Source organism: Geotrypetes seraphini, chromosome 4, assembly GCF_902459505.1.
Source record: "Geotrypetes seraphini chromosome 4, aGeoSer1.1, whole genome shotgun sequence".
In the NCBI taxonomy this organism is placed as follows: domain Eukaryota; kingdom Metazoa; phylum Chordata; class Amphibia; order Gymnophiona; family Dermophiidae; genus Geotrypetes; species Geotrypetes seraphini.
In genome coordinates, this window is record NC_047087.1 from 126,208,306 (window position 1) to 126,224,813 (window position 16,508).

Genomic DNA, 16,508 nt, shown 5'->3' on the forward strand with positions numbered 1-16,508 from the left:
AGGCCTGCAACACTTGCTGGGAAGAGGATGGCTTCTTAGCTAGCTTCCCCGATGCTAGAATCTTTTCCGATGCCGATGGCTTGAAGTATTTTCCAGTGTCCATAGCTGAACCGAAGAGCTTCTCTTTTTGAATGCAATGAGCCTTTAGTGAGTGCTTTTGTTAGGCGGAACAGCGCGTGCATGTGTCAATATGATGCTCAGGACCCAAACACTGCAAACACCAACTATGTGGGCTAGTGATTGAAACAGGCCGCTGGCTCCGACAGCACTTTTAAAAACCGGTTAGATTGATCTACGGTCTTAAGAAGTATGACCATGTAACTCTATTTTATTGTGAGTTGCATTGGCTTCCAATGGAGGCTTATGTCTTGTTTAAGTTGGGTGTTTTTGCTATAAGGTGTATGGTATCGCTCTGTTTTACATGGCTAATAGATTATCTTTAACATCGTATAAATATAGTAGAAGAACTCATGCCCTATTTACTTTTCCACCAGTACAGGGCTGTAAAAGCAAGAAATTTCTAGACCATACTCTAGCACAGGGGTGCCCAATATGTCGATCACGATCGACTGGTAGATCGCGAAGGCAAAGTGAGTCGATCACGGAGTCCATCCCAAGCTCCGTGATAGACTCGTGTTGCCTTCGCAATCTACCAAGCTGATCAGCCTTCCTCTCCCCAACGTCAATTCTGCCGTTGGAGATAAAGTTCCAGGCCAGCCAATTGCTGCCTGGCTGGCCCGGAACTTCTTCTCCGATGGCAGAATTGATGTCGGGGAGCGGAATGCTGGTCGGCCCGACGCAGGGAAGCAGGGAGAGCTTGGGGCAGCGGTGGCTTGGGGGTCTGTTCCCCGATGGCTGCGGCAGTGGCTTGGGGGAGGGCAGGGAGAAAGAAAGAAAGGGGGCAGGCAGGGAGACAGAAGAATGAAAACAAAAAGAAAGAAAGGGAGGCAGGCAGGGAGAAAGAAGGAAAACAGAAAGAAAGGGGACATGAAGAGAGAAAAAAAGAAAGGGAGGCAGGGAGAAAGAAAGGGCAGGGAAAGAGGAAGAAAAAGTTGGGGGAGAGAATGGGGTCTAGAGGAGAGGAAGCATACAGGAGGCTGAAAGAAGGGAAGAAAGATTGGATGCACAGTCAGAAGAAGAAAGTGCAACCAGAGACTCATGAAATCACCAGACAACAAAGGTAGGAAAAATTATTTTATTTTCAATTTAGTGATCAAAATGTGTCCATTTTGAGAATTTATATCTGCTATCTATAGTTTTCACTTTGGCCCCCTTTTATTAAACCGCAATAGCAGTTTTTAGCACAGGGAGCCTATGAGTATTGAGAGCAGTGCAGGGCATTCAGCGCAGCTTCCTGTGCTAAAAACCGCTATCATGGTTTAGTAAAAAGGAAAGGGGGGTATATTTGTCTATTTTTGTATGGTTGTTACTGAGGTGATGAGGTGACAGTGCATAGTGTCATCTGCCTTGACCTCTTTGAAAAATCCCCGGAATATAAATGATAATTAACATTTTCTCTGCGTACAGTGTGCTGTGTTTTTTTTAAATTTTATTTTGGCAGATCATTTTGACTTGGTCATTTTAAAAGTAGCTCGCATGCCCAAAAAGTGTGGGCACCCCTGCTCTAGCATTTCAAGCAGCTTCCCACGATAGAGAATTTTGACCACTATTGCTTGGAGCTTGTTCTTATAAACATTTTAGAACTCAATTGAAAACTTATCTTTTTTCAAAATACTTGATCAAATACCTTTCTTGCCATCATTAAATTGTCTATTGTTTGTAAACTTTTGTAAACCACGTAGAACTTATGGTTACACGGTTAAGAAGTATGATGTTATGTTATGAGAAAGGAAAAAAAGTCCACCGATTAAGAACACGAAGGTTGAAAGGCCCAAGTGAAGAAAAAGAAATATATATACAGTAAATAGATATATATATATATATATATATACACTTACACACACACACAGTATATGACATCATCTACATGTGAGAATATGCTGCCTGCTTGTCCTAGGATAATACAGTGTTCCTGGATGATCAAAGGACCTACAACAGTGAGAAGTCCTAAGCTTAGGAGTCACACCCTTATGTATCTCACTTAGGGGTCCTTTTATCAAGCTGTGGTAGGGGTTTAACGCACGTAATACCACGCGATAAACCGCCTGCCGTGCTAGCCACTAACGCCTGCATTGAGCAGGCGTTAGTTTTTTAGCCGGCTGCAGGGGTTAGCGCGTGATGAAATGTCCAACGCGCTAACCCTGCTAGCGCAGCTTGATAAAAGGAGCCCTTAGTCATATTTGTTGACAGAAAAAGCAAAGTTGCTTACCAGTAACAAGTGTTTTCTGTGGTCAGTAGGATTAATCAAACAAATGGTCCTTCCTATCTCTCAGAGTTGCATTCCTTCTTGAGTTATAGAACAAACTGAGACATTTGTGTGGGAAGGGCCGTATATGCTCAAAACTACTTAGTTCCAGTTCTGGTGATGTGCAATGATATGATCCACTTTTATGCCCACTCAGCGTTGGTGTCTATACTAAACAGCTATAACAGGTAAGCAACTGCTTATACAGATGTGTAAAACCCTTTGAGAATTTTCTCTATATTTTTAAAAAATTCTTCAGTCTTTAGCTCTCCCCAATAGCTTACCATTTGCAGTGCTGAGATTTCATACTCTGCCTCCAATATTGCAGAAAGAATCTTTCCAGTCAGCCCTGTCAATGCAGATATAAAATGTTAACTTTCTATAGTTTCCCTCTCTTAAAAATATTAGGAATCCATGCCACACAAAATTTGGATTCACGTATATAAGAAATTAAAACTATTATTTGTATCAGTGAAAACAATTTAAATAAAACAAAACAGCACTTCAGGACACTTCTTTCCTTGATCCTGTGTTTTTCTCAGGATGTTTCATTGCCCTTTGCAGAAATGTGTATGCAAAACATTAACTGTAATAAAATTCTATATCATTAAAAACAACGGGGCCGATATTGAGAGCAATTTAAACAGGCAGGAAGCTCTCCTGCCCACTTAAATTGCTTGCCACCACCTAAGTGGGGTTATTCAATAGCATTTGACTAGAGTACAAAGTGGGAAGGTCAAGGGCTGTGCTAGGAGTGGCACTGAGGAGTAGCCCCAGGTTATGCAGGTGCCAGACCAATATTGAATGCTGGCACCCACATAGTGATGCAACCAGGGCAGGGTTAATTCGTCGACGGCCCCTAGGCACACAAGTCCACTGAGCCCCCTGCCCCATTCCACCCCCTGCCCCTCCCCACCATGCCTCGGCCCGGCCCGCTCCGCCCCCCTTTTATTTACCCATTTTCTTATTCTTTATTTCCATTTTATTTCTTTTATTTTAAAATTCAAAACAAAACAAAGATTACCATACCAGTGCCGGTGTACAGTTTTTCTTCTATGCAACCTCCAAACATCTCTGAACAAATCCCCCCCCCTTCCTTCCGAGAGGAAAAGATCTTCAGCTTCCAGGGATTTGAGAAGCCCACCAATTTATATTTTGCATTTGGGTAGGAGGCATGGGACATGGCGGGAAGAAAATTTAATGCCCGCCATTTTATTGGACTAATACATTTCTCAATTATCTTTCCGAGGTTAAAACCTCTTTCTTCTGGTCAGTAAACTATACTGATGTTACAGTATCTCTGTCCTGACCTGAGGAAAGGAGTATGGTCTCTGAATTATTAAAAAATGTATTAGAATTAATCCAATAAACAGGATCGCCTTATTTCCATTTTCTATTACTAAATGATTATCAACACAGCTACATTAATACTTTATCCTAAAGCAAAAAAATAAATAAATAAAACAAATAGAAATTTTTTTCTGCCTTTAATGTCTGATTTCTGCTTTCCTCATCTTCTCATCATTCTCTTCCTTCCATCCACTGTCTGCCCTCTCTCTGTCTCTTCCATATGGCATCTGCTTTCTTTTTATGCCTCTTCCAGAAACTGACTGCCTCTCCCTCCCCCCCATTGGTGTGGCATCCATCTACTTCTCTCCGCTCCCCCCATGGTGTGGCATCTGCCTTTTTCCCTTCCATCTCTCCCTCCCTCCCAGCAGATTTTAGCATCTCTCTCCTCCTTTCCTCCCCTCAGATCTGGTATCTGTCTCCTTCCTCCTCCCAGGTCTGGTATCTGTCTCCCCCCCCCCCTTGCTCTGGCATATCTCTCTCCGCTCCTTTCCTCCTGTTCTTCCCTGGTCTTCCTTCTCAATTTATTTTCTGCCTCTGCCTAAATTCTTTCTTACTATTCTGTCCTCAATTTCCCTCTTTCATTGTGTCTACCTATAGCTTGCCACCTCTTTCCCTCCTCCCTCCCCACTTCCTTCCAGGATCTGCTCCCCTTCCATTCAATGTCTGTCTCCCCCTCTCCCACACTTCTATTCAGCATGTGACCCCCTCTCTCTACCCCTTCCATCTACTGTCCACCCTCTCTCTTGCCCCTTTCATCCAGTGTCCACCGTCTCTCTCTCTTCCATATGGTATCTCTCACCCCTTCCATCCACTGACCTCTCTGCCCTTTCCATCCAGTGTCCACCCTCTCTCTCTCTCTTCCATATGGCATCTTCCCTCTATGTCCCTTCAATAAACTGTCTGTCCTATGCCCCTTCTCTCCTTTGTACATGATTCATTTCAGCTTCACCTCCTCTCCATTTTTCTGTCTCCACCTCTTCCCCTATTCTCTGGCATCTCTCTCTTCTCCTTTCCTTCCCACTCAACCCCATGGCCTGTCATCTTTCCTTCTATCTATCTCTCCTGCGTCATGCTCTGGCATCTCCACTCCTTCTTTTCCCTCTGATCTGGCATCTGTCTCCTTAGTTTCCATTCCCTCCCCCCATGCCCTGACATCTTTCTGCTCTCCTTCTATCTCTCCCTCCCCTTCCATTATCTGGCATTTTCTTGCCTTCCTTTCTCCTGGTCTGACATCTGTCTCCTTCCCTTCTCTCCCCCTCCATGGTCTGGTATCTCCTTTCTTTCCCCTCCCTCTCATGGTCTTGGCATCTTTCTTCTCCTCTCCCTTCCCTGGTCTTCCTTCTCCCTCCTTTCCTTTCTCTCCTTAATTGGGTGCAGCAGCATTTCTTTCCTCCCTCCTTCCCTCTCTCCCCCCAATTGGGTGCAGCAGCATTTCTCTCCCAATCCCCCGATTGCCTGGTGAGGTCAGCTTCCCTCCCTTCCACTCCCTCGCTGCCCTCTTGCCCATCGTCCGAAAGCGAACTGAACCTAGGCCGCGGGGCTCTAACACTGCGCACCGGCTTCCTTTTTTGTCCAAAATAGGAAGTTATGTCATTCCTGTTTTGGACGAAAAGAGAAGCTGGCGCGCGCAGTGTTAAGAGTCGTCATCCCCCCCTCCCGACCTGGGTTCAGTTTACTCTACCACTGCATGTGCCGGCTTACCTTCTCCTCCCTCCCCCTCATGATGTAACGAGAATTGAAGTTGGCACGTGCAGTGTTAGATTGAACTGAACCCGGGGGGGGAGGATGACTCTTAACACCGCACACACTGGCTTCGCTTCTCGCCCAAAACAGGAATGACGTAACTTCCTGTTTCGGACAAGAAGGGAAGCCGGCGCTCGCAGTGTTAGAGCCCCGTGGCCTGGGTTCAGTTTGCTTGTGGGTGGTGGGCAAGACGGAGTGGAAGGGAGGGAAGCTGACCTCGCCAGGCAGTCGGGGGCCCCTGCCCTGTTTCCTCCCCTCTTAATGTCGTTCCTGGGGCCCCCTTGATATTTTCAGGCCTGAGGCATATGCCTACTTGGCCTACCCTTTAATCTGGGCCTGGTTGCAACCAGATATAGGAGGGGTTGGGGGCCTTCCTGAGGGGATGATTGTTGCGGGCTGCAGGAGGGCGAGAGAACGAGAGCCAGAAGGCCTTGAGCATACGCAGATGCTCAAAGCCCAGCCCAGGCAAGAGGCGGGAGCTTGCTTTCACTCTCACAACCAGCAGAAGGAGTAAGGAGCGTGTTTTAGAGGAAGGGTGGGCGGATGCCACTTTCAGCACGGGGGTGCGATGCGGTTCTCACGGGGGGGGGGAGGATGTTCGGGGGGGGGGGAGGGTTGCGATGCTGGTTCGGGGGGGTGCGATGCCGGTTAGAGCGGGGAGGAGGTGCTCGCATATCGGAACATGCTCGGTTTGCGAGGCAAAAGTTTGCTGAGTGTTTTACTTGTCTTGCAAAACACTCGCAAACCGGGTTACTCGCAAACCGAGGTTCCACTGTATTTCCCTGTAACTTCATCGAGTGCCCCCTAGTCTTTGTAATTTCTGATGGAGAAAAAAAAATGATCCATTTGTACCCTCTACACCACTCAGGGTGGTTTGAAAAGTTTGGTCCATTTAAAGTGATATACAGTGCTGATTAGATGGTTTCCGAACGCTTCAATGATAGCAGAGACTGCAGCTGAGAGGGTGAAGGCATTTATGTGTTTGATGAAATAAACCACGCTGCGAGTGCTAACAACGGAGGGTTTGGAAGAAGGAGAGGTCGATCTTCTGTGTTTGCAGTGTAAGGAATGGGTGCAAGTGAGAGTTGTAGAAGTGGGAAACAAGGTGACATGGCCAAAGAGATGCTATGAGAATCACCATGCCCTGATCTTGGCAAAGTTTGAGTAGAGCCCTCCTGATAAGAGGGATTGGTGAAAATGCATAAAGGAATCTGTTTCCCCAATGGAGAAGGATGGCATCTAACTCAAGGTGATTGGAGGCATAGAGTCTGGAGCAGAAGAGTGAAAGTTTGTAGTGGTGGGGGGAAGCAAAGAGATCTATGTCTGGCGCTTCCCATTTGTAGAAAATCTGACACAAAATGTTCATGCTGAGAGACCATTCATGGGTTTGGAGTCTGCTCAATCTGTCTGCCAACATATTCTGCTTTCCCATCAGGCAAACTGTTCTGAGGAGAATGCCTTGCAAAATCGCCCAAGTCCAAATCTGAATGGCTTTCATCCATAGAGGGTGAGAGCTTGCGCCTCCTTGTTTGTTCAGGTAGAACATGGTAACTTGATTGTCAGTTTGAATGAGGATTACTTGTTGAATGAGATGTTCTTGGAATGTCTTGAGAGCATTGCCTATTGCTTGGCATTCAAAAAGATTGATATGGAGAGTTTGTTCATGTTGAGACCATAGTCCTGGTATGTGAAGGCTGTCCAGATGAGCTCTCCACCCTAACATTGAAGCATCTGTGGTTAGGACCTTGTGGTGGTGAGGAGGCTGAAAGGGAAGACTTTGAGTAAGGTTGTGAGGAATCATCTGCCATTGGAGGAAGTGGTGGAGATCTGAGGTGATTTGAGCAGACAGATGTCCTGAAGCTTGAGACCACTGGGCTGATAAAATGCACTGTGAGATTCTGAGGTGAAGACATGCAAAAGGGGTGATGTGTACTGTGGACGCCATGTGTCCCAGAAGGCGTAGAATCTGACGTGCAGTAATGCATGGAAGGACAGAGACTGTGTGGAATAGGTGAATCACATTGTCTATTCTCTACTGTGGTAGAAAAGCTCATCCCTGAGTACCGTATTTCCCCAACTATAGGCCACAGCTTATAGATTGATTTTACAAACATGAGTACTGGGTGAGGCTTGCTTATATGGGGCGGCTTATCTAAAGACATCCCCCCTGTAAATCATCCCCCCATACCTTTTTAAATCCCCCTTAAATACCTCCCTCACTGGACGGCTGCCTCTTCCAATGTTGTGGCCAGCGGTGCAGGGCAGGTACGAATGGCTGCCGTCAGTTCTCGTGAGTCTCACGAGTCCTGCGAGAACTAAAAGCAGCCATTCAAGTAGCGGCGTGGGGCCAGACTGGATACCGAAAAGATCACTCCTGCCTTGCACTGCTGGCCACAACATTGGAGGAGGTAGCCGGCAGCTGTCCAGCGAGAGAGGTATTTAAGGGGGATTAAAAAAGGTATGGGGGGGATGATTTCAAAAAAGTTCAGCTACTCCAGTAACGCCACGGCTTATCTAACATTTTTTAAACATACATTGGCATTTTCTGCGGCTTATAAAATGGGGCGGCCTATCATGTGGGGCGGCCTATAGTAGGGGAAATACAGTAGTGTCTAACAAAGCTCCTATGAATTCAAGGATCTGAGAGGGTGCAGATGTGACTTCTGGTAGTTGACGCCAAAACCAAGCAGCTACAGTAGTTGAACTGTAGAGTTGATGCCATAGAAGCATAGAAAAATGATGGCAGATAAAGACCAAATGGCCCATCTAGTCTGCCTATCCACAACATCCATTATCTCCTCTTCTCCCTAAAAGATCCCATGTGCCTGTCCCACACTTTCTTGAATTCAGACAGTCTTTGTCTCCACCACCTCTACCAGGAGACTATTCCATGCATCTACCATCCTTTGAAAGGGCTCAAAGGTCCAGGGAGCACAAGTGAAAAAATTATTGATGCTCTCAGGAAGAAGAAAGGGCTTAACCAAAGTCAACAGACATAGGAAGATGCTAAAAATAAAAAAAGTATGACTAAAAGATTTTAAAATAAAGATGAGAAGGCATCAAAAACCAAAACATTTCAGATGCTGAAGAGAACAGTGAAGACACAGCTTCTCCGCTCTGTGGAAAACTAAGAACTGCAGATCCTGTAAGCTAACATTGGGCAGGAACGCACAGTACATGTGCAGAATGGGCACTGTCTTAAAATATTTAAAGTGAAAGTGCACTCGGTAATGTCTGTACTGGGTTTCATGGATGATGTCACCCACATGTGAGAATATTTATTTATTTAGGTTTCTATCCTGTCATCCCAACACCTCACAACGGGTTACTAAAGTACATTCACAGTGTAGGGAGAGGACATGAAGCTGAAGACAGGGACTAAGAGGACAAAAGAACTAAAAAAGGAAGAGAGGATAATATTATACTTGCTTGTCCCTGGAGAACATCTATAATAATAAGACCCAAAGCACGCATGCGTACTCCTATCTGCGTGTTCCATGATCTGTATGTCCGTGGCAGGTAGGAGTGCGCATGCGCGCTTCGACTCTCCCCTCACTCACTGTAAGTTCGTCATCATCACCCCCCCGGCACACCCAAACCCCCATTGACCCTCCCATCCGACCCTTCCACTGCGAGACGACCACAAACCTCCCAGCTCCAGCAGCGTCCGCAGCACTCTAAACACGCTGCTTCGCGGCCTTCTACTGCCCTGATTTCCTCTGCCACATCTGCGCGGCGGCAGTAGTGGTGGTGGTGGGGGGGGAGATGGAAACATGCTGCTCAACGGCTCTATTGCACAGGGGGATGGGAGGGAGGGAGGCAGGCAGGCAGGCAGGCTGGCTTCGGGGGGGTGGGGGTGGGACAAAGTCTGGAAGGCAGTGAGGGGAACATAGGAAGGAGGCACTGGGGCATTAAGGAAACAGGAAGGGGCACTGAGGGCACTAAGGACATAGGAGGCACTGGAGGCACTAAGGACACAGGACAGAGGCACTGGGGGCACTAAGGACATTGGAAGGAGGCACTGGGGGCACTAAGGACACGGGACGGAGGCACTGGAGGCACGAAGGACACGGGACGGAGGCACTGGGGGTACTATGGACACATGACGGAGGCACTGGGGGCACACTAAGGACATGGGAAAGAGGCACTGGGGGCACTAAGGGTGTAGGAAGGGGTACCAAGGACATGGGAAGGAGGCACTGGGGGCACTAAGGACGTAGGAAAGGGCACTAAGGACAAAGGAGGCACTGAGGGCACTAAGGAAATAGGAAGGGGCACTAAGGACATAGGAAGGAGGCACTGAGGGCACTAAGGACATAGGATGGGACACTATGGACATAGGAAGGGGGCCATGGAGAGACAGATAGGCATGGCACAACAGAGAAATACAGGCAGGCAGGGGTCCAGGGAGACAGAGACAGAAAGAAAGACAGACAGGAGGCCAGGGAGAGACACAGACAGAAAGAATGACAGACAGACAGCGTCCAAGGCGAAAAAAAAACCCCAGACAGACATCTACTCTAGCACCCGTTAATGTAATGGGCTTAAACACTAGTAGCATATAAAATGGCAATAGAAAAAGACTATTTGTCTCATTCAGTCTGCTAAGCTATTCTGTTCACACTGCTAAGAAAACATAATTCTGCCAGCCACTGTGCATGACCACCTGCAGGCTTTTTCTTTATTCGGAACACTAATTTTTTTACTTCCTCCTTTGTACTACATTATGAGTTTTAAAAGGATGGCATTTATTTAAGCTGATTTGACCTTTAAGTGTTTTCATTTTATCTCCTGTTTCATCCCAATCTGCTCCCCAAAACTATCATGTCTTGATTCACAGTAATTTTCATGACTCTGTACAGAATAGACGAGGCTTACAGAGAAGTATAATTAGCATTTAGCTGTCAATGAATACAATTACTAGTTTCCAAAATTGTCTGATTCTCTGCTAGAAATCAGCTTGGCCTATAATGTAGTGCATGAAATTGTCATTTTAGTAGTAGCCACTAGCTTCAAAACTAATGTTTCAGGTGCTTGCTGCTCTTTGCCTGAACCACATGGACATTATCTACATTCTGGCACACAGTTACTATGTTCCTAGGTAGAGTACATAGCCATCTAGGCCCGGATTCTCTATATGGCGCCAATATCGGTGGCCACCTAAAAAGCGGCCACTGATCATGTGTCAATCATGCGACAGCAGGGTACAAAGATCTGCACCTCTGGAAAAGATAAGCACTGGAAATATAGGCCAGGATTTTCCAGGCCTACATTTCTGGCGCCTATCTTTGTCATGAGTCGCGCCTTTTATTTAGGTGCTGATAGGCATTTTTACGTTAATGTTTTTTGCCATTTTAAATGGTGTTTCTCAATTAACTTAGTTTCCACTATTTCAGGTACTAGGATTGCTAAATTCTGATGATTTGCTGCTTAGCAACTACTGTTTCTGCATTCTAGTCAGGAGTGAGCAACAAACTTTTGCTTCCATAGATAAAGGCAAACATAATTTCAAAATTGTCAGTGGATGGTGGGTAAATGAAAGACTAGCTGTAATGAATTCATTCCTGAAAGAGACCTTGATTCTAATATTAGATTAAGTCAAGATTAGATTAGATTCAGGACTTTGACATACCCTCTGAACCCATAATTATTTTTCATTCCTTCAACCTGTTATAATTTTAATGAGAAATTACTAGATTGCAGTAAATTATGGCATTTTACCATGACTTGGGGCTCCTTTTGCTAAGGTGCGCTAGTGTTTTTAGTGCGCGCTACAATATCGCACGTTAGCCCTGCGCTACACAGAAAATACTAACGCCAGCTCTATGGAGGCGTTAGCGTGTAGCGCGCTGGGCAATGTAGCGAGCGCTAAAACCACTAGCACACCTTAGTAAAAGGAGCCCTTAGTGTACTGTGGGAGTCACTGACCTTCAGTAACTCCCACACATTAATCTCACAGTAAAGAACAACACGGCTTGCGATCAACTTTGTAAACTCCATTATGCTGTTCTCTGGGAGGAATAGGCCAGTAATAAACAGGCCACAGTTTTTGGAGAGCCATTCCTAGAGGGGCCAACGTGGTAGAACATGCCCCTTCTCCCCCTAAGTAAAAATTCCCAAAGAAACCCACCCCCAAAAGACGCATTTTATAGCCCCAGTCCAAGCCCACCTCCATCCCTTTTAGCCCCTCCTAGACCCATGATCATGACCCCCACCCCTCCAGGCCTACCTCAACTATTCCCTGATAGTCTGAGGTACCAGTAGAAGCAATCCCCAATCACTCTAACTCCAAAATAGTGCCTGTGACCCCCTAGCAGAAGTCTCATAGTGCTACTTGCTAAGTTTCAAGCTGTCACATAAGGGCAAAAAGTTAAAGGCCTTTATTTGGTAGTTTGACCCCCTAGAACAGGGCTGCCCAAGTCCGGTCCTTGATATTTACTAGAAGGCCAGGTTTTCAGGATATCCACAATGAACATGCATGAGAGAGATTTTCATACCAAGAAGGCAGTGCAGGCAAATCTCTCTCATGCATATTCATTGTGGGCATCCTGAAAACTTGGCCTGCCAGTAGATCTTGAGGACCAGACTTAGGCAGCCCTGCTCTAGAAGTAATATCTTTTGGATCAGAAATGTCATTTTGAATCCAGCACCGGCAGAGGCCAAAGTGATTAGAGACTATTCCTGCAGGTACTCCTAGACATAGTAATATAGCAAACGATGGCAGATAAAGACCTATATTATTATTTATTATACTTTCTATACAGCCTGTACCAGCAGATTATCTAAGCAGTTTATAGAACTAAAATTACAACTGCATAGAAATAAATTCCAAAATTGACAGGAAAAGTCACAAGTATCATATCCATCACACAGGGAATAAATACAAACCTGCCTAATACTCTCCCACAGTATCATACCATGCCATACAGTTTCTTATATCCCTCAACTTTCAACTAAGATTCATTGTGGTTTACAATATGAAATTGAGATAAGTTTTTACAATTACAATGACATTCTAGAATCAGTAAATGTTAACCAGCTGGAAAAACTGATGAAAAGAAAAATGTTTTCTGAAAAATTTTAAATTGAGCAAAAGATTGTTCCAAGCGAACATAATCAGGTAATGAACTCCATAAACAAGGAGCCAGAAAATAAAAACGAGTATTGCTGATTGATTCTAAGTGGGCTGATCTAGGCTCTGGTAGTACCATTCTGTTAGAATCCATTGAACGAAAAGTCCAGGTAGGAGTATATGGACATGTAATTGAAGAAAGATAAGCAGGAAAAACTTGAATGAAATGTGTGAAATGCAAGTACAAGAATTTTAAACTTAATCCTAAATAGTATTGGTAACTAATATAACCAATGAAGTATAGAAGACATGTGGTCATACTTATTTAACTTGAAAAGATAACAAGCGGCACAGTTTTGAAGGATTTGAAGGTTTTTGATTTGATATAAAGGAAGACCTGCATATATTGAATTGCAATAATCTAGCTTGGACATCAAAAACGCATGAACTGCCATATGTAATGAAGGAAAATCGAAGAAACATCTCGAAGTTCAGAGTGAACAAAGGACATGAAACATATTTTAACAGTAACAAAAATTTGGTATGAAAACGTTAGTTTGGAATCAATCCAAACTCCTAAATATCGAAAGACAGATACGCTTGTAATTGAAAGATTGAATAAAATCAAGGGATGAGGAGGGGTTAGAGATCCTGTGACTCAACAAGCAGTGTTTTTTTCTGTGTTTAATTTTAATTTATGTGCCATGAGCTATTCAGCTAATGCCTTTAAGCACTTTTGGAGAGGGCCCCAAGTCAATGTGTAGAGGTGAGCATGGAAAGAGGAATAGTATATTGTCTGCGCATCTGTAAAATTGAATGTTAAATGATTGCAATAAAGTTGTTAATTAATTTGTTAAAAAGTAGAGGAGAAAGAACTGTGTAACCCCACAATATAAAGGGTAATCAGGCGAGACACCCTTATCAGTCACAATACAAAAAGTGCATTTGGACAGAAATGAAGAAATCCAGTCGATCATTGACCCAGAAATTCCAAGTTGTTTAAGCATGTTACAAAGGAGTGAATGATCCACCAGATCAGCTGCCACTAACAGATCAAAAGAGATTAGTAATGTAAGATGTCTCTTACTCAGAGTTGTCTCATGGCTATGACATTGTCTGAATCCAGTTTGAAAAGGCAGCCAGATTTGCATCTGCACTCCTGTATGCCATGTTTGAAGGTCATTTAAGTTTTGCTTTGATTCCAACTTCTTTATATATAGGGATCCTCTGTGTTTATTCCATCCATTTTTTTTTTAACTTCTGTCACTGTTTCTGTTCCTACCACCTCTACCAGGAGGGCATTCCAAGCATCCATTACTTTCTCTGTGAGAAAATATTTTCTGCATAGTGTGACAAATCTAGCTCTCTTTCTAGCTTTGGCAAAGGGTTAGATAGGAAGAGCAGTAAACCCCTATGCAGGAGAGCTGTCCAGGTTGGCCCTGCCGATTATGAAAGCGCTGAACTCACTTGTACCGACATTGAGCCAGATACTGACTGCCAGGGAGAGTTCAGTCCAGTTGCAGGTTACTCTTCCAAGCCTGCTATTAGAGCTCAAAGAAACTCAGGAGCTAGGAAACTACAACTCCCAGAAGGCCAGAGTCATAGCAGGAAGTAGTCACAGAGGCAGACAGCTGCAGAGAGAGCTTTCTCCCTTCCCCCTCTTTAGAGCAGGGAGGGGCGAATTGGAGGCTGTTAAAACAGAGCAGCTGAGACCCGGGGGGGGGGGAGAGGAGCAAAGGGGGCTGCAAGGAGAGCCTCAGAGGCAGCAAGGCTGGCCTCTCCAGCTGAATTCTGATGAGCTGGGCAAGGATTGGGACATGGTGGACATTTCAGACAAGCCTGAGACTACAGCTGAGAGGCAGCTAGAAGGCTGGGAACCCATGCACATTAGTGTGCCGGTTATTCCTGGATGGAGACTGGATGCAATGGACACAAGCTGAGCAAGGTTGGAAGTGTTTTTGCTATTTTTGTTTCTTACCTTTTTGTCTGAAAGTTTTGGGACTAAGTTTGTTTGTATGCTGAATTGTTTGAGCTTCCCAGAGCTAGCCTCTGAAGCACTCAAGAACCTGAACTGTTGCCTTGGACTGTGTAACATTCGGGAACGTAAGACACAGAGGAGCTCCATGTAAATGAGTTCCCTATCTGCAGGTATTCTGTGGGAGAGCTTCAAGGTTAGCAGTTTTCCTTTTTGATTTTGTAAAACTTTATTTTTCATACTGCAAGAGTTTTGTTTGCTCCTGTTCTTTCCTGGTGAGGGAATATTGCTGGGACTATCCTAATCTCAGAGGGCTGGTGAAGAGGACTGAGGTAGAAAGACTAAAGTCCAGCCAAAGTCTTGTATGATTTTGTGTTTTAAATTGGAGCCAGGCTGTTTGTGAAGCCAGTGTGGCCAGGTTGGCCCAGAGCTCTATGTTTTGGTTCTTACACAAAATGTATTGAAAAGTACTGCAAACTGCTAATAATACCAGGCAGTTTAACCAGAGCTCAAAAATAAAAGTACACCTTTACTTTTGGACATTCCTGGGTGTGTGCGTTTTCCCTTGCCTGTCTTCACTGTGAACATTGGACCTTATTGTTTTCACCATAGGCGGTTGCCTAGATAGCCTGAGGGATTCTCTGGTTGAAGGGAACGCGCTGGGAACAGTTACGGTCATGGGGAAACCAGCTCACTGCAGTGATCAGGAGCCGGTGGGTTGCGACAATAGCCACTGAGGCATGAAAGGAACTCTTCTTATTGGAAAAGGGATGGCACTAGTCCAGTGGTCTCAAACTCAAACTCTTTGCAGGGCCACATTTTGGATTTGTAGATAATGTACTTGGAGGGCCTCAGAAAAAAAGTTAATGTCTTATTAAAGAAATGACAATTTTGCATGAGGTAAAACTCTATAATTTTAAATCTTTCCTTTTAGCTAAGTCTTAATAATAATATTGTAATTTATAGCTAAAGAAACATATGATCAAGAAACTGTTTTATTTTACTTTTGTGATTATGATAAACATACCGAGGGCCTCAAAATAGTACCTGGCGGGCCCCATGTGGTCCTCTGGGCCGTGAATTTGAGACCACCGCACTAGTCTCTAGGCTGAATCTTCCTGAAGACACCTTAAAGGACTACGTCCTATCCTTCTGGAGTCACTAAGGCCTGGCCCCCCTTAGGACATTAACAGTCTGCTCCAGATTCCCACCAAACAGCAGATAGCCACAGAAGGCATCAGCTAACCGATTTCTATGTCACAACCATCTATAAGACTATCACACCCAACGTCAATGAGCAAAAGTCACTTAACCTTCCATTGCCCCAGGTAGAAAAACTTGGATTGTGAGAAAGTACCTGCATATAACAAATGTAAACCACTTTGGTTGTACCACAGTAAGGAGACATATCAAATCCATGACACTATAGGAGATGTCAATAAGATTATACAATACGTCTGCCATAAAGGCTACCCCAGCTCCAAAAAGGGCATATCCAGCAAAAGAAGAAGCTATTTGAACCAGCATAAAATTGGGCAGACCATGTAAAAACCACAGTGTTGCCTATACCCACCAATACCAAGGAGGCAAAGAGATCTTTAAGAAGCAACTCAATGAGAATGGTGGTCTTCTTGGTGACCGCCAACATCCATCTTAAAGACTCTGAACCACCTCCAAGGTCATCCTGAGAAAGGAGATAAGATTGCTCATCAATCTGAACTTCTTGAGAACCAGCTCTAAGCCTCCCACTCTGCCAGCACCAACATGACAGAGCCTTATCTAAAGTAAAAACACTTGGGAGCCCCTTCAGTACCAGCAAAATGGAGTCTCCATCTGATGTAGGCTCCACTAATGTTGAGGAATTATAATGACTGCCAATATCTGTTCTATGAAGAGGGACTGGAGATGTAGCATTCTGAGAAGAAGAGATTTTTCCAGATTCTGGAGAGGAGTCTCCAGAGTGGACCCCGTTCTCTGAAACTCATCTGCTCCCAAAAAGCACA

The 16,508-nt window shown here is 44.8% G+C and overlaps 1 protein-coding gene across 4 annotated transcripts in view; it reads right to left on the reverse strand.

Annotated features, from left to right (window-relative positions):
- NME7 (NME/NM23 family member 7) overlaps positions 1 to 16,508 on the reverse strand; it is a 237,040-nt gene that overhangs the window by 85,909 nt on the left and 134,623 nt on the right. For all 4 annotated transcript variants that reach the window (XM_033942041.1, XM_033942040.1, XM_033942044.1 and 1 more), the window contains exon 8: positions 2,650 to 2,714. In XM_033942041.1, the coding sequence (XP_033797932.1) occupies positions 2,650 to 2,714 (65 nt within the window). The remainder of the gene's footprint in view (positions 1 to 2,649; positions 2,715 to 16,508) is intronic.